General features: G+C 63.8%; 1 protein-coding gene across 3 annotated transcripts; it reads left to right on the forward strand.

Annotated features, from left to right (window-relative positions):
- Positions 1-863: 863 nt before the first annotated feature.
- On the forward strand, positions 864-16,664 carry ING5 (inhibitor of growth family member 5). 3 transcript variants are annotated; one of them, XM_037524317.2, is made up of 9 exons: positions 864-1,430; positions 1,941-2,684; positions 5,873-5,944; positions 6,746-6,912; positions 7,670-7,781; positions 7,868-7,961; positions 13,494-13,629; positions 13,696-13,757; positions 14,653-16,664. In XM_037524317.2, the coding sequence occupies exons 3-9, from the start codon at positions 5,917-5,919 to the stop codon at positions 14,693-14,695; spliced, it is 642 nt and encodes a 213-aa protein (XP_037380214.1). In that variant the 5' UTR covers positions 864-1,430; positions 1,941-2,684; positions 5,873-5,916; the 3' UTR covers positions 14,696-16,664. The 3 variants fall into 3 exon arrangements, with proteins under 3 accessions (XP_037380214.1, XP_037380213.1, XP_037380212.1); XM_037524316.2 differs by having other exon boundaries at positions 864-2,684; XM_037524315.2 differs by lacking the exons at positions 864-1,430; positions 1,941-2,684 and adding an exon at positions 3,985-4,057.
- Positions 16,665-17,140: the final 476 nt, after the last annotated feature.

Raw genomic sequence — 17,140 nt, forward strand, 5'->3', positions numbered from 1 at the left:
CGCTGGGATTGGCTGACGTGCGTCGCGTCGCCCCGGACGCAGAGTGAGCGCGACGACGCGGCCCGCGCTTGGATTGGCTGCTGTTTTTTTAGGCGTTGATCGGATTGGCTGGGCTGGCGCGTGGGCGGGACGAGGACGCCTGGTTGCACCGCCTCTTCCGGCGGAGCCCTGCCTTAAGGGCCGGAAGCCGCGCCGCGAGCGGCGCCTCGGGCCGGGCGCGCCGGTCGCGGGGCCGGAGCGACGCCCGGGCCCGCCGCCCCCCCGGGCCCCCGGGGCGAGGGGCTCTGCTCTGGGCCTGCGGCTTCCCCAGACGTGCCGAGCGCCCGCCCCACGGAGCTCGCGCGGCGCCCGGGTCCAGACCCGCGCTTCGGGGACGGGCTCGTCGGTGCCGGTGGGGCCCGGCCCCGCGGCCGCCTGCAGAGGCCGAGCGGCGCCCGCGCCTTCCGCCCCACCCGAGGCCGCCGGCCCCCGGGGCGGCCGCGGCGGTGTGGCCCGGGCTCCGCGACCTTCGGAGCCCAGGGCGAGGCGAGGCGCCGCTGGATGCGGCCCCGGCGGCCCCGGGACCGGCCAGCGCAGGGCCGCGCCCTCTCGCACGGCAGCTTTTGGTTTGGACCAGCGGCCCCCGGCGGGCCGGTGTGCGCCTGCGGGCCGCGCCTTCTCTCCTTTGCGCCTGAGTAAACCTGCCGTGGTCCTCCAGAGCCCGAGTCGCGTCTGGGCTGCTGTGCCGGGGGGAGCCGCAGGCCGTGACCAGGGCTCCAGTTTGCGCTCTCGGTGGCGCTGCAGCCCAGCCTTGGCCACGGCAGCAGCAGGCCGCACCAGGTCCCCGGCTCCCATGGCCCAGGCCCGCCCGCCCTGGGGCTGTCACCCAGAAGGGGCTCAGCGGCCAGGTCTGGGTTTTTGTTTCCTGCACTGGCTTCTCCACCAGGGACATTGGGCTTGTCACAGCCTGGGGCCAGGTGCTGACAGCAGGTAGTGGGGAGACCCAGCGGCCGGTCAGTAACCTGGAAAGGCCACTGGCCTGGGAGCAGGAGGCAGAGAGCCGGGCTTGAAGCGCCAACCGCTGTCCGTGCTCGTGCAGGAGTCAGCCACAGCAGGGGTCTGAGCCTACCAGTTTTCTCATGACAAGCAAAAAGGATGAACTACCTTCTGGGGAAGGTTTGTCTGTAAAGCCGGAAGGGCTTGCCCCGTAATAAAGGGTTTCTGTAGATAAAAGGCCAGAGGACCAGCCCTCCAGACAATGGGTAAAGGACAAAACCCAGCAAATGACTTGGCCAGCACAGGATGTGCGTGCATTCAGCCTCACTTCACAACAAGGAAATGCAAATTTCAGTCTTTTCTTGGTTATTTCTATTAAGTTAGTAAAATCCTGTGGACACGACCTCCGGGGTGGACAGGAGCTGGTGGCCTACGCAGGACAGGAGCAGATGCAGGTGACCTTCCCCTTGGCCGTCTAGTTCAAAGTGCCAGAGCTCAGACCCTGCACACCCTTCAGGGAAGCAGCACCTTTCTAAGGATTTATCAGAAGGAGCTAATGAAGCAACCTACAAGGTTCAAGATGCCACCACCCTTGCTGTGTGGCCATGGGGGGTGGGACTCACTCCCTCTCCCCTCACATCTGGGTTGTCCCCAATCACTTCTCTCCAGCAGTGCTGTCTCAGCAAGACAGGTGGGGTCCCAGGAATCTTGCAGCTTCCGCCTGGCCCCCAGAACTCTCTGGAAGCCCTGAGTGGCCACAGGCAGAGTCTTCCCTAGGCCTGTGCCAGAGAGGCGCGGGGGGGAGTGGACCTGGCCCTTGGTGCCTGCTGAATGCAGCCTCCAGCCACCTGTGACCCCTCTGGTCTCACTGAGAACAGAAGCCTTCCCCAGACGAGCCCACTGCCAGCTCGTGGGAGCCTGAGCTTTAATAAAGCGTGTCTGAAACCAGTAAGTTTTTTTTTCAGGTGTCTCGTTCTGCAAAGTGGAACCAACGGTGCAGACACACGCAGGGCTTACAGCTGAGCATTGAGAGCGTTTCCGCAAGTTCCTGCAAGGCAGCAACACCGAGGGGTCTGCCACCGTGAGCTCAGTCTAACAGGTGAAGAAAGAGTGAAATGGCAGGAGCCTGGTGAAGGCCAAGAAGAGTGAGGTGTCAGCAGTAGTTAAGGGGATTGGCCACACAAAGCCAACAGCCCAACTACAAACCGGTGAGAGAGAGCCCCGCCCACAGGCACCAAAGAGCAGGAAGGCGCTGGGGAGCCCTGACCCCTCAGGGGGCTGGTGGAGGCTCCTCTGCACTCAGCAGGAGGCCCAAACCGGGACACCACCGAGGTCTGGGGCCAACGGGCTCAGTCCCTGTGAAGGGAACGCAAGACAGGCTGTGACGGCAGCTTGCAGAACTGCAGGGGCTCACGCTGTGGCACAGTCGCTCTCCGTGGTGTTTACCCAAAGGAACTGAAAACCACATCCACACAAAAGCGCAAGCCAGTGGCTATAGCAGCTTTATTTGCACACACCAAGATGTGGAAGCAGCCAAGATGCCGTCAGTAGGCGAGCAGATGAGTAAATGGTGGTCCCTCCAGGTGCCAGGAGACTCCTCAACGTGACACCAAGAAACGAGCATGGAGATGCACACGCCGGGGAGACACTCACTCTGGACATGCACTCAGAGGCCACTGTGCCTCTGAGTCCATGACGCCTCGGAAAAGGTGGCCACCAAGAGGGGGGCAGGATCAGGCTTGCTAGGGTTGTGGTGGGCAGGGAGAGGGGCCAATAGGTGGAGCACAGACAATTTTTAGAGCAGGAAAAATGCCCTTGTCATCCGTCACCATGGACACCGCCAGCTGGCTGGGAAGGTTCACTGGTAGTTAATGATCCACAGCTTAGTGTGGATCTTGAGGGCTGTCCCCATGATCACAAGCTTGAGTTTCACTTACAGGCAGGAAAGATGAGTCAGTGACACTAAACCGTGATCGTTACTGACGGGCTCCTGGCTCCAAGCTGTTTCACCTCAAGGCTGCTCTCGTTCTCTCTGACGCAGGGAGAGCTGCAAAGGCTGGGTCTCCCCCTTAATCTTTTCCAGCTTCTAGGCCATCAGCGGGGGTCGGAGGCCGCCTCCACCTGCGGGCAGCAGAGTCTGCAGGCAGCGTCCATGCGGTGCCTTTGCTCTTTTGTCTGCCAGTGGGGACGGGGTCCAGGACGTTTACAAGATTTATAAAAATACTTGACATTATGCAATTGCCAGAACCCACAGGTCTGTAGCAGGGTGAACTTAAACCACGGCCCTTGGCTACTAACAGTCCTCCAGGGTGCTCCGCAGCTGAGTGGGTCGAGGCGGCCGAGGCGCGGCGGCGCACCACGTGCGCGGGGCTCTGCACCGAGAAGCTCCGCGGTGGTGTCAGCCGAGCGCGCGGAGGAGGGCTCGGGCCGCAGGGGCCGCACCGGCGCCTCTCGCGCGCCCGGACCGGGTCCTGCACCGCAGGCGGCGGCGCCCCGGGGCGCGGGGGCCGCGAGGCCTGCGCGGGGAGCGGGGCCCCGCCGGCGGGAGGGGGAGCCCGCCGGGGGCCGGCGCCGCCCTGCAGGGCGCGCCCCCGCCAGGACCCCCTCGGGGCGACGCCGGCGGGGCTCGCGCGGGCAGAGGTCACGTGGCGCCGGGCGCGGTGACGTCACCGCAAGGGCGCCCAGGGCCGCGCCTGACCCCGACCCCGCCCTTCACCTCGCCGCCCTCCCGGGCTTAGCGCGCGCTCGGGGCGCAGGTCCGCCGCGCCGCCGGCTTCAGGGCGCGGGCCGCGGCGCCCGCTGCGCGCGGGGAAGCCCGGAGTCGCGCGGCGGCCGGCGGGGCCGCGGAGGGCGGGCGGCGCGACCCCGGCCACGTGCCGCGCCCCGGCCCGCCCGCGACCGGAAGCCGGGGGGCGGGCCCGGGCCGCCCCGCCCCGCCGCGGGCCAATCGGCGCGCGAGGCTCATGAATAGTGAACGACGCGGCCCGCCCCCGTCCCTCGCGGCGCCGCCCGCGCGCGCAGACCCAGAGCGCGGCCGCGGCGAAGATGGCGACTGCCATGTACTTGGAGCACTACCTGGACAGTAAGCGCACCCCGCGCCGCGCCGGCCTCCGCCCGCGCGCCGCGCCCCGCGCCGCGGCCGCGCGCCCCAGTCGCCGCGCGCGGGTCCCGGCGACTCGTGGGGGCGGCGGGGCGGCCCGGGGTGCGGGGCTGGCGGGGGTAGCGGGGGGCGCGCGGGTCGCGGGGGAGGGGCGGGAGGAGGGAGCGGCGCGGGGTCCGTCGTCACGGCCGCGCCAATTCCAGGTGCGTCACGGCGGGGCGGGGCGAGTGAGGGGCGGGACAGCGGGGCAGGCCACGCCTTCCTCGGCCAGGCCCCGCCCTCGGGGCCCCGCCCCTCAAGCCTGCTCGGTCCCGCCCTTCTGCGACCTTGACCCGCGCTGACAGGCGCGCCCTCTCCGTGTCCACCCTGACCTCCCAGGGTGCCTTCCTGCCCATTCCCCAACTTGACCTTGCTTCTCTGAGGCGTGGTTCTTCCCCCACCTCGGCCCTGCTGCGCCCTCCTGGCTGGCCCCGCCCCCTCCGAACTCGGCTCCGCCCCATCTGGGCCCCGCCCAGTCCCGGCCTCGGCCCCGCTGCTCCCTCTTGGCTAGCCCCGCCCCCCTCTTTTCCCGCCCCCGGCCTCGGCCCCGCCCCAGCTTGGCCCCGCCTCGGCCCCGCTGCTCTCTCTTGACTAGCCCCGCCCCTCTTTCCTCGGCCCCGCCCCTTCCCTTGCCTCGGCCCCGCCCCTCCCCTCTTTCTCCGCCCCTAGCCTTGACCACGCCCCCTCTTTCTCCGCCCCCGGCCTCGGCCCCGCCCCGTCTGCGCCCCGCCCCTGCGGTGCCCGCGAGGCGTCCCTGCCAGGCCCTGGGCTCCCAGCCCGCGTGTGCACCCCCGCGGGGCCGGAGGGCGGCGGTTCCTGCGTGGCGTGGCCCCCGCGCTGAGACCTTCCTGGGCCGGGCCCGTGTCAGGGCGGCGGGGCCAGCGCGGCCCCCGCTGCGCGCTGCGGGGCGGCCTTCCGAGAACCCGCCGCGCCGCCGAGTGCCCGTCCACGCCGGGCGGGACGGCCGCCTCTGAGCTCGGGGGCCTGGCGGCGGGTGGGTGGCCCACAGACGGGGCGTGAGAGCGCTGTGCCGCACCAGGCGCGCTCAGGGTCACCCCGGGGCTCCCCGAGCTGTGGAGAGCAAGGAGCGTTGCGTTCTGGGGCGACAGTGACCCAGTCCTGCGGTGGCTCCTGTGCTTGCTGGTAGCCCTGCCCGAGCTGAGGGCTCCAGGTGGCAGCACAGTGAGGGAGCGCCTCCTGCGGGGAGCCCTGGCCTTGGCCGCCCAGCGCTGTCCCTGCCCATGGGCCTCCTGGGAGGCTTTGGGGGAGCATGACCTCTGTCCTGGGGGTGCACAGGTGCCATGCGGTGTGCTGGGAACCCGCACTGGCTCCAGCAGGAGCTGCTCATAGGACCCCACTAACAGGCTCTCGAGAGCAGGGGTGCTGTCCTGCGGGGCCCAGAGACATCCACGGGCCGTGTGGGAGCCTGTGTGGGGCATGTGGTCAGCTGTGGCCAGTGGGGGAAATCCTGGGTGCCCGCAGGGGGGACAGAATGGAGAGCAGTGGGGGTGGCTCTGGCACTTGGCCATGTGCAGATCAGCTCTGGCGAGCAGCCCCCTTGCCCCCAGCCCACCTCAAGTGCTCCCTCATTAGCAGGCCACGGAGGGCTGGGTCTGGGCCTGCTCTCGGTGGGGTAGTCCAGGAGGCCGCGCCAGGCCTGAGAGCGGTCCCTGAGCCTTCCCAGGCCAGGGTGGTGGGTGGCACGGCCGATCTGCAGAGCCAGGGGGGCTGGCACTGACCTCACACCTTTGGCTGCAGGTATCGAGAACCTGCCCTGCGAGCTACAGAGGAACTTCCAGCTGATGCGGGAGCTGGACCAACGGACAGAAGGTGAGCTCTGCTGCCGGTGCCTGCGCCTAGGTCAGCTGTGGGTGTCCCAGACCCCACAGGGGCCATGTCTCCCTCCCTGCACCCTTCTAGGCCTCGTCTGGGCAACCGGCCCCCATTTCCAGAAAGTCCGCTTCCCTTTGCAATGGGAGAGGGAGGCCCTGTCCCACCCGGGCCCTGCCCTGCTGGGGCTGGACAGGTCTCGAGCCCACGCCTGCCCTCCAGGTGGAGACCTCAGCGTCCTCCGGTCCAGGGGCTGTGCTGCAGGGGCCGCGCTGGGTGGTGGGTGGGCTTTTCCGGGAGCCACATGGGCTGTGGCGGTGCCTGTTAACCCTGCCTGGTGTCCAGGGCACGATGCTCAAACTTAACCATGCTGTAGCCGACTTTGTTTGCACTTGTGAGCCGGGGTGGGGCCTCCTGGCAGCTCATCTCCTGTGTGTCCCAGCCACGAAGGTGGTGTCCGCCCTCCCCTCCCCTCCCTCCCCTCCCCCTCCCCACCTCTTTTTCTCTCCCCTCCCTCCCCCCTGCTCTCTGGGGGGTGCTGCTGCTCCATGTGCTGACCCTTCACACGCCATGGGGCCCTCTCCCTTCTGTCGTGGGGGCTGCTTTTCCACGAGTTTCAGGGTGTGCGCCCATGAGTGGGTCAGGTCACAGGTAATGGGGTGCACAAGCTGTCACTGGGCCAGGGCTGCGTGCTGGGCAGGGGTCACCGCCGGGCCGCTGCCCGGGTCTCCTCGCCCACGCGTCTCCGTGCCGCCACTGCTGCCTGGCCCGTGCGGGACCAGCTCTGCGTGTCTCTGTCAGACAAGAAGGCGGAGATTGACCTCCTGGCGGCCGAGTACATCTCCACGGTGAAGTCGCTGTCCGCCGAGCAGCGCGTGGAGCACCTGCAGAAGATCCAGAGCGCCTACGGCAAGTGCAAGGAGTACAGTGATGACAAGGTGCAGCTGGCCATGCAGACCTACGAGATGGTGAGGGCCGCTGCCACCACCCCGCCTCCCGGGCCTCTGTCCGCTTGGTCGGGAAACCGCTGCCCTTCTGTTCTCCTTTGAATGTGTAAAAATGGCTCATCTTGGTCAGCTTTAGGTCAGCCCAGAATCTGTCCTGTCCCGTGGCCCACCAGCGCCCGGGCACGAGGCCTCCTCCCGGCCAGCCTGACGGTCACGTCTTAAAGCCTAGGCTGGGTTGTTCTCGAGGAACGCGCCCTGGGGGTGACCCAGCGATGGAGCCTGGCGCCGTTGGCCTCTGCTTGAGGCAGCTGTGAGAGGAGGCCCAGCCCTCGGCGGGCCCAGGGGCACAGGGCACTGGCTTCCTCCGACGGGAAGGGTCCTCACGGGGCCTGTGATCCTTGGTGGGGATGTCCCCAGCGCCCCCCCCACCCCACTCCCCTGTGCCCCCTTCTCTTCCAGCTGCTTATGCAAAAGCATTCGGGCTGCTGTTTGTTTTCCCTTGGATTTCCACGTTTGTGCTTGTTTTGTACAAAGATGACCCTGGAGGGGCGGGTTTGGGCCCTGAGCGGGCCTGTGCCCGGCGTCCTCCCCCCTCACGCCATGTTTCTCGTCCTCCAGGGCCCAGTTAGGGTGTGGAGGTGGGCGCGTGGGGGCGAGGGTGGCCCTGCCCACTTCGGAGCCAGCAGCCTTTTGTTGGGGCGCTTCGCTCACTGAAGGCTCCCAGGAAGGGAAGGGGCATCGGGGACTTGCGGCCTCAGCCGTGGCTTCCTCCCGGCAGGTGGACAAGCACATCCGGAGGCTGGACGCGGACCTGGCCCGCTTTGAGGCCGACCTGAAGGACAAGATGGAGGGCAGCGACTTCGAAGGCTCCGGAGGGCGGGGACTGAAAAGCAAGTCTGGTGTCCGCCTGGCTGCACGGGGGACCTGCGCCTGCTTCGCCGAAGCTCGTGACGGTGACGGGGTCTTTGTCTTTCAGAGGGTCGGGGCCAGAAGGAGAAGAGAGGCTCCCGGGGCCGTGGCCGGAGGGCCTCCGAGGAGGACACGCCGAAGAAGAAGAAGCACAAAGGAGGGTGAGGCTCTCTGCCTGGGAGTGCCGGCTGTGGGTCAGGCCCGCGTGTCCATGGCCAGGCGGTCCCGGCGTGGCCTGAGGGGGGCTGTGCGTGCAGGGGCCGGTGGGCGAGTCGGGCGCTCTGCCCGCAGCTGAGTCCGCGTCAGGCGTCTGCACGGCTGTGGCTGTGTCTTCCCGTCGGGTCTCTTGACCGCGTCCGCTCAGCAGACTCGCGTTTTGTGTGAACCTTGGCATTTAGCTTGAAACTTCCGCCCCAGGGCACCAGTGTAACGCCCAAGCCACGAGGTCAGGCTGAGGGCACGGGGCCTGGGGAGCTCAGAGGTCAGCGCTGGACAATGCAGGGAGGTCTCGGTTTCGAATCCTGCTCTGTGAACTTTTATCCTAACCCCGAACGCTGCCTTGGCAGGGCAGAGCGTAGCGGCGCGGGCCCCGCGTGGGCCACTCGGGGCACAAGCCTTGCTGGGCCCGGGACTTGCTGGCCGGGCTGGTCTGCGTCCGCCTCTGCTGTTTTCTCCCCTCGTGCAGCCTGGCACTCGCGTTGGGTCTTGCTGTATTTTTTTCTTTTTCATCTTTAAAACTAGTTTCAATTAAGGAGCAATTTTCCGGCAATAAAATAGCCTCATTGTGAGTCTGTAGTTTGATGCTTTATTCAGCTCCTTTGAAGTGAAGGCGTTTCAGACTTTCTCCCCTGGAGTCAGACTTGACGGTCTGTGTCTGGTCTGCCGGGCTCCGGAGCGTCTGCGCTGGGCCGCAGTCCTGCTGTGGGCGGCTCTGGACCCGCTGGTCTTTACAGATGGCGCTTCTGGTGTCCGTAGTCCTTGTTTCCCTCCAGTCCTTGTTTCCGGGCCCGTTTGTCTCTGCTTCCTGTTGCTTCTTCCCCCTGCTAGGAGGGGGTGTACTGTCCTTGATCTGCCTTGACCGGAGGGGCGTTCCTGAGAGCTTTTCGTACGTGCCCTTCTGATACAAGTGTTGCGCGCTATGCATTTCCTGATAATTACTGTTTTAATTTCATCCCACAAAAATTTCTTTAAAGATTGATTTTATTTATTTATACATACAAGAACGGGGGTGTGGGCCAGAGGTGTGGGGTGGTGAGAAGACTCAGCAGAGACAGAGTGGGGAGCAGAACAGGCGGGGCCACGGAAACACTGCCGAGGGGAGCAGTGGGGAGATGGAAGGGGTCTGCTGCGCCCTGTGGGTCAGCTCCCTGGCCAGGATTGAACTCAGGCCGCAGTGGCTGCCAAAAGCTTGAGAGCGCTATGACTTAACCCCTGTGCCACCGGGGAGGCCCCCCCCCCAAGTTTTGATATGTTATAATTTTTATACCATTCATAACATTTTAATGTTTTCTTTGTGTCGTCTTTGACCCATTGCTTAATTAGAAGCATGTTTCCAAGGAATTTAGGATTTTCCAGGTAACTTTCTGATTTCAGTTTCTAATTTAATTTTGTGGAGATCAGAGAACTTTGGATAATTGAAGCCCTGTGCAGTGGATTAAGATGGGGTCAGGATCGAGGCCTGTCTCGTGACGGCTCTGTGAGAGCCTCCTCCGTGTCTCCTGCTGTTGGGCGTGTGCTGGGACCCCCAGGTGCCGCCTCCACCTACCTTTGTTACAGAGCCACCCTGATAGAAAACGGGTTGCCTGACCGCGGGTCCTCACCCCCGTGCTTAAAGGACTTTTGAATGCTCAACTACGGACACACACAAAAGGTTGATAAGAGGCTTATTTACAAGGGAAGGGGGAGTGGGGAAATGAGTAACTCAGGGAGAAGAAGAGGGAGATAAGTTCATAAATGTGTCCTACCCGTTCCGCTGACCTGGAACCCAATGACCCGCCGAGCTGGCGAAAAACCACGAGGCCAAGAGGGGGACCCCCGGCCACATGCCCAGTTAAATACTCAAACTGAGAGCCTCGTTGCTTAACTCCGCCCTCAGGTCCTCGCGCCCTCGCGCCCTTCCCTTGGTGACCGTGGGATTTGTAGCTCCCAGTGTCGTGGGTGGAGCCCACAAAGCCCGTATGGCGTTTGCTCAGGACGTCCTTCCCCCGACATCTTGTTTGCTTTTCTGTGCATGGCAGAGAGAGCAGCGGGGAGCTCGGCTGCTTCGTGACTTTGACTGTTTCTCCTTTCTGTTCTGTCAGATTCTGGTGCGTGTGTTTTGGAGCCCCCTGTTTGGTGATATGTACGCACCTGTGGCTTTTTTTTTTCTTTTTTTGGTAAATGACTCTTGGTGTGACAAAATGCACCTCCTGCTTGTTTGCTGCTCCTGAGCTCGTTATCTGAGGCCTGAAGTCAGCGCAGCCGCTCCAGCTGTCTCTCAGGATGAGCTTTCGCTTGGTTTGTCTTAGTCTTTATTGTTTTGCTTCTATGTGTTTGTGGTTGTGTGTCTAGAGTGGCCTTCCTGAGACAACAAGTAATTGAGACTGCTTTCCATCCAGCCTGGCTGTCTTGGCCACCCTGGTAACCAGCATCTGGCTGTGCCGCTGCCCCTCCTGTCTGGTTTTGAGCGAATCACGTGCTTGGTATCTCATTCACACCTCCGTGTCTCCTCACGCATCTCTGTTTAATTTTTAGATGCTGGGTGGTTTCTTTTGGAGGTTGCACAAGTGTTTCCCATCTCCCACTTTCTTTTTTTTTTTTTTTTTTTTTTTTTTTAATAGAGGCATGCTTTATTTATTTAATTTATTTATTTATTTTGTTTGTTTGTTTATACATGCACTGGGTACAGTCAGAAGCGTGGGAGGGTGAGAGAATTCACCAGATCCAGAGCAGGGAGCAGAGCAGGCAGAAGGACCGAAGTACACTGCTGAGGGGAGCAGCGGGCGGCAGGAGAGGTCTGCGCGCCATGTGGAACCCTCCTCCGGTGGCCTGGGAGCAGCCGGGGATCGAACCGGCGCCGCGGAGGCTGCGGGCAGCTTCGCAACCCAGCGCTCAACCGCTGCGCCACCGGGGAGGCCCCCATCTCCCACTTTCTGTGCTTGGTGCAGTTGTCTGTTTTACTTCTGTGTGCAGGTTGAGACACAAAATATATTGTTATTTTAGGTCAAAAGCATTGACTTTCTTTTTTTTTTAAAGATTTATTTATTTATTTATTTATTTATACAAGCACTGGGCACAGTCAGAAGCACGGGAGAGTGAGAGAATTCCCCAGACCCAGAGTGGGGAGCAGAACAGGCAGACTGATGAAATACACTGCTGAGGGGAGCAGCAGGCGTGGCGGGAGAGGCCAGCACGCCATGTGAGGCCTTCGCACCTTGTGGGACCCTCGCCGGTGGCCAGCGATCGAACCGGTGCTGCAGAGGCTGCAGGCAGCTTCCAAGCCCAGTGGTCAACTGCTGCGTCACCGGGGAGGCCCCTGGCGTTGACTTTCTTAAGTAGATTTTAAGACATGGGCAGTTTCCAGTGGTTCCCCCCCACGCTCTCGTGTCTAGAGCTCCCACTTGACACCAAGGCACCTGCCCTCCTGCCGTGTCTCCTGCAAGCCTCCTGGTGGGAAGGTGTAGCTTTTCTAAAATGTCTTTATTTTACCTCCATTTGGAAGGATGTTTTTGCTGGGTATAGAATTTAGGTTTTCTTTCAGCACTGAAGGTGTCCCATTGTCTTTTTTTCTTGCATTTATTCTTACGAGAAATTGGTGGTGATTGTTTTTTTTTTTTTTATTTCTCTGTGTGTGTTTTTTTTTTTTTTTTTTTTTGTGGGACCCTCACTGGTGGCAGGGGAACGAACCGGCGCTGCAGAGACTGCGGGCAGCCTCGCAGCCCAGCGCTCAACTGCTACGCCACCAGGGGAGGCCCTCTGTGTGTTTGTTTTTTCTGCTGTTAAGGTTTCTTTTAAGCAACTTGATTTTGAACATCCTAGTTATGGTGTGTCTTACTGTGGGTTTTTGTGTGCATTCCGCTTGAACGTTGGTTTATAGTTTGCCTCAGATTTGAAAATCTTTAGCCAGTTCTTCAAATAGTTAGCACGGTATTTACTCACAAGGCTCTGCTTGTCTTTTTTTTTTCTTTTTTAAAGACTTATTTATACAAGAACTGGGGCACAGGCCAGATGTGTGGGAGGGTGAGAGGATTCACCAGAGACAGAGCAGGGAATAGAACAGGCAGACTGACCGAAATACACTGCTGAGGGGAGCAGCGGGGGCGACAGGAGAGGTCTGCCGCGCCATGTGGGTATCTCGCTGTCCAGCCGGGATCAAACCTGCGCTGCAGAGGCTGCGGACAGCTTCGCAGTGCTGCGCTCATCCCACTGCACCACTGGGGAGGCCCTGCTCGTCTTTTTCATCAGCATTTCTCTCCTGCTTCAGTTTGGATAGTTTGGGGTGGGGGAGAGGAGGAGAGAGGGGGCGACGGGGTGAGCAGGGACAGGAGGAGAGTTTGGGGTATGGGGAGTGCGGAGTGTTGTGGTGGGCTGGCCTGGCCTGGCCTGGGCCTGGGGTCTGGATCTGGGCTTGGGTCTGGGCCTGGGCCAGGCAGGCGGGGCAGGTACTCTGCAGGGATTGGCTTGTCTGTGGCCACTGAGTAGCGGCACCTTCCTGACCGTCCCCAGCTGGGGAGACGGGCCAACGAGGCGGCTGTGGGAGGGGTATGAGGCTCGGACCCCTGGGTGGGCACGCAGGCTGCCCCGGGCTATGAGGCGGGGCAGGGTTTGTGGGGCCCACATCATCTCTGCCTGGGGGACACCGGCGGTGCAGGTTTTGTCTCCCTGTCAGGGCCCAGAGGTCACCACCTTGGGCCCCTGTGGCCTTGGTCTCTCCTAGTTGCTCATTGTTGCCGGACAGTGCTGGCCCAGAGAGACTCGGCACAGACTGGCAGCCCCTGCCCCTGGTCTGAGGTCCCCGTGGCCCTGGCCGCAAAGCTCAGACTTGCAGTGCCCCTGTGGGAGCAGCTGCCAGAAGCCTAGGGAAGCATGTGGGGTCCAGGCGTTGGAGGGGGAGACGCTTCTCATGTCCAACAGACCGGAGCTCTCACCTGAGTGCCAGTTCCCTTGGGGACCCCCTCGCCCGGATAGTGGACCGTCACCCCACCTGCGTGTCTGCTCCCCCTTGCCGGCCCCCCCCCCCCCGCCACCGACTTTCTGGGTTCATCTCACCAGATGTACCCAAGTGCCCCTGGTGGGGGGCTGCCCTTGGTGACTGGAGGTGCCGGTCACTCCGGAGCTCTCGGGCTTCTGGGGAAGATCCCAAAACACAGGAAGTGACTCCCTATTGTGGGGCCCTCTTCCTCTCCCAACTGCTCAGCTGTGGGGGCGGCGGGGAGATGCTGGTTAGGGACCCCGGGGCTGTGGCCAGAGGGGCAGCCCCCTTGTGGGGTGGGTGGCAGCCCATGGATTTGTGGGTGAGGGCGTGTGGCCGGCGGAGGGCGTGCTGGCCACTCTGGAGGAGACCCCCGGCAGCTGGCAGGCTTTGCGCCACCAGCGGTGCTGAGGCGGGTGGACAAGGGAGCGGCCACTCCCTGGGCCCCGCCCCGGCCTGCCCCGGCCCCGCCCCTGGCCTGCCTCGGCCCCGCCCTCCCCCAGCTCACTTGGCCCCCCCGCAGGTCGGAGCTCTCCGACGCTGTCCTGCCTGTGCACGCCTCTGACGTGCTGGACATGCCCGTGGACCCCAACGAGCCCACCTACTGCCTGTGCCACCAGGTGTCCTACGGGGAGATGATCGGCTGCGACAACCCCGACGTGAGTGTCCCCCGGGGTGCGGGCTGGGCGCCCAGGGCCCTCCTGACCGCACCCCTTTCTCCGCAGTGCCCCATCGAGTGGTTTCACTTCGCCTGCGTGGACCTGACCACGAAACCCAAGGGAAAGTGGTCAGTATGGGCGCCTGCCAGGCTGAGCCCCCGCGGGTGCAGGCGTGTGATCGGTGGGCCTGTCCCCCGCCGGGGCCGTCTTTGCCTATGTCCAGCTGCCGGGCAGCTCCTGCGCTGCTCCTCGTGTCTCTGTCCACGCAGACCCAGCCAGTGGCCTGAGCGCGCATGTCCCGGCGAGGACGGCCCCTGGCTGGGCGCAGTGGAGGCTGCTAGGGACCCGTGGTCATCCAGGCTGCCTCCAGCCGGGTCGTGGCTGGCCTCGGCAGACTGCCCCGTGGTGGCCAGGGCTCCCCCAGCCAGGGCCTTGGGAGGTGGGCCTGAGTCTGGGCTTGAGGAGGGTGAGTCGGCGGGAAGGGGAGGAGGAGGGGCTGGGGCTGGGTCCTGGGTCATCCCGGAGTCACCCTGGTCTTGGGGCTCTTTCGGTGGGAGGCGCACAGCAACTCTGACGTGAGGCGTGAGTGTGTTTGGTCGCCGCGGTGGCGCTGGGGGTGGGTGGCTCGGTGCTCTTTGCTGGCCTGCTGGACGCTGTAACCACTGGCCGGGCCAGCTCAGCCACGTGCCCTTGATGCCTCCTGCACCGAGCACAGGCCGAGGCAGAAACCGCGTGGAGTGTGGCTCATGATCAGCAGCTGCCAGTGTCGGGATGCCCGACGGCAGCCCCACATCTCAGGTTGTGCCGGTGGCCCAGGGTCCCAGGAGCACGGGACTGTGCAGGGGCCGCCCCACACCTGCTGCCCTGCCCCATGGGAGCCTCACGATGGGCATGCGGGGTGGGCAGCTGGGGGGCGGGGCTGCTCAGGGCCAGCTACTGCGGCCGCGTCCCAGGGCTCCAGGAGGCAGTCCTGCCTCTGGCTGGTGGGAGTGGCACCGGGGGCTGACTGGGCCTCTCCCGCAGGTTCTGCCCGCGGTGTGTGCAGGAGAGGAGGAAGAAGAAGTGAGGAGGCCGCCTGCGGCAGACGAGCGGGTCAGCGTGTGTGCCTCCCGTCACCTTGCGATGTTTTATCTTCATTTTATAACTACCTTGTTTCAGATGATATTTAATAATTCAGTGGCCAGTTGTCATTCTGGATCTTTCCTAAAACACCCAAGAATCCACCTGAGCCGTTTGCACAGCGGATCCCCCCCCCCCCACCCCGGGGCACTTGCCACGGTGACTTGATTCTCCTGACTGTACAGGGCAGCCGAGCGCAGCAGCACCCTGGGGTGCTCGGTGCCCGCCCAGCAGCCGTCCTGGCCTGTGGGGTGAGCCCGCGTGGCAAGCGCTCCTGGGGAGCGCTCCCCCACACCTGGCCTCCGTGAAGGCGGGCTCTGCTGCTGCTCAGCGTGCGCCTTCCCCTCACCCGTGACGGCCAGGTGAGTGGCCGCCTGTACTGTGAAGATGGAGGCTCTGTGCGGCCAGTGCCGTGGGAACCCCCAGACTCCAGCGCCCATGGGCGCAGCTCCTGCCCTGCCGAGATGGCTGCGAGCCACAGAGCCTGGCGTTGGGCCTGGTGAGCAGGGGAGGCCGGAGTTGCCACTGCGCCCCCCGACTGCTACGCTCATGGCGTCCCCTTCTTTTTTCTTGTGTTTCACCAAGAAGAGGAACCAAAGCAGGAAGACGCCTGTGGAGCCGTCCCGGGCCGCTGAGAGGAAGCCCCAGCCGGTGCTGGCCATCAGGACGGGCTGTGATGGCGGCCTCGGGGCTGGCAGCCTCCTCGGCCTCAGCGCATGCTGTGCTGCTGGCCTGGCCCTGGGATTGGAGCTGGAGGGCGGGGCCGGCGGCACAGCCCGCCTCGGCCAGCACCGGACACGTTCAGTTTAGAAATGTAGCTTTTGTCGACACAGGTGTGTAAAGATGGTGGCCACGTTTCCCCGCACTGTCTGTGCCCAGGGAGGGCGGCAGGTACAGAGGCTGTGGTGCCATGAGCAGCACCTCCTGGCGCTCCTCGCCCGGGACCAGCCTGCATCCTCCGCTCCCAGGCCGGCCGGATGGTGTCGCCGGCGCTGTGTGGACCCTGTGCTGACGTGTCCTATGTGTTTGTGCTGACGTGTCTGTGTTTACTTTTACCGGTTACAATAATATCAGCAAATGGACGTGCATGTAGCGTGGAGAAAACAAAGCACGAGCCGAGGCGAGGACCCCCCCTGACCGTTTGGATCCTGAAGGTTAGCCTTGTGCCTACCTGGCCCTCAGTCGCAGGAGAGTGGTGGGCCTGCCCGCTGTGCCACGCAGGGGCAGCCACGTGGCCCGACCACGCCCACGCCCACCAGCTGCCCGAGCTCACCTGAAGGGGTCGAGGGGGGTCTGGGCTGAACCCACCAGATCCTCTTACACAGAACCTGGGCCAAGGCCTGGGCGCTCTGGGGCAGGGGCTGGGGTAACTTGCGCTGGGCGGGGGGTGCGGGCAATGACCACGCCTCGTCTAGGCTGTGTCCTCAGTGGGCTGAGGCACTGCCCGGCCCTCCGGGGTGCGCCCGCCCAGCACTACGTCTGTGCAGACTGTGGAAGCCGTGCTGGCCGCCTGACGGACAGCCCTGGGCAGTAGTGCTGATGGGGAGGTGGCTCCCGTGTGGCTGTCTTGGGGCATCGGACATTGGGAACGGGCATCAAAGAGGGAAGGCCGTCCAGGTTTTTAGTGAAATGTGATTGGTGGGTGTGACCTGTGCCCAGAGGAGCCGTGAGTGGGGTCTGGACACCCCCTCTCCTGGACCCAGTCGTGAGGGCCGGCCTCTGTCCATCCAAAAAGATGATGCAGCTTTACCAGGAATGTCACGTCGTGTTCTCAAGGAGTCGTTACCTGTGTTCTTTGTAAAGGGAAGGCGATACTGCGAATCTTTTTATTAAATAATGTAAAAGATGTACATCTGTATTTTTGGATCGTGTTATAGATTATGGATATATTGTTTAATAAATAAAGTATTTTTTGGAACAACCGCTGCGCGCCTGTCATCGGGTGGGGAGCACTGCCTGGCCGCGCGGGCGCGGGCGCGGGGCGAGCAGAAGCCCGGGGCACAGGCTGTCCCCAAGGGCCTGCAGGGTGGCGACACCCCTGTGGGACTGACTTCTTGGGGTGCGTTTGCAGTCTGGCCATCTCAATGGGGGGGCACAGCCCCCCTTCACAGACGACGGCCAGTTGCCAGCCCCGCTGTTGCTGCAGGGGGGACCCGCCTGTGGGGCCCCGCGCCCAGGCCCCTGCGGCTTTCGGGGGCTGCGCGGACGGGAAACCGCAGTTCCTTGGGGTCCTTGCACCGCCCTGCCGGGCCGGGGCGGGCCGTGCGGTGTGTGTGTGGGGGGGCGGGCCGGGCGGTGCTGGGGCGGGCCGGGCGGTGCCGAGGGGGGCGGGGGCGGGCCGGGGCGGTGCCGGGGGGGCGGGGGCGGGCCGGGGCGGTGCCGAGGGGGGCGG

Source organism: Talpa occidentalis, unplaced genomic scaffold (assembly GCF_014898055.3).
Source record: "Talpa occidentalis isolate TD23 unplaced genomic scaffold, MPIMG_talOcc4v2.1 talOcc4.3, whole genome shotgun sequence".
Lineage (NCBI taxonomy): Eukaryota > Metazoa > Chordata > Mammalia > Eulipotyphla > Talpidae > Talpa > Talpa occidentalis.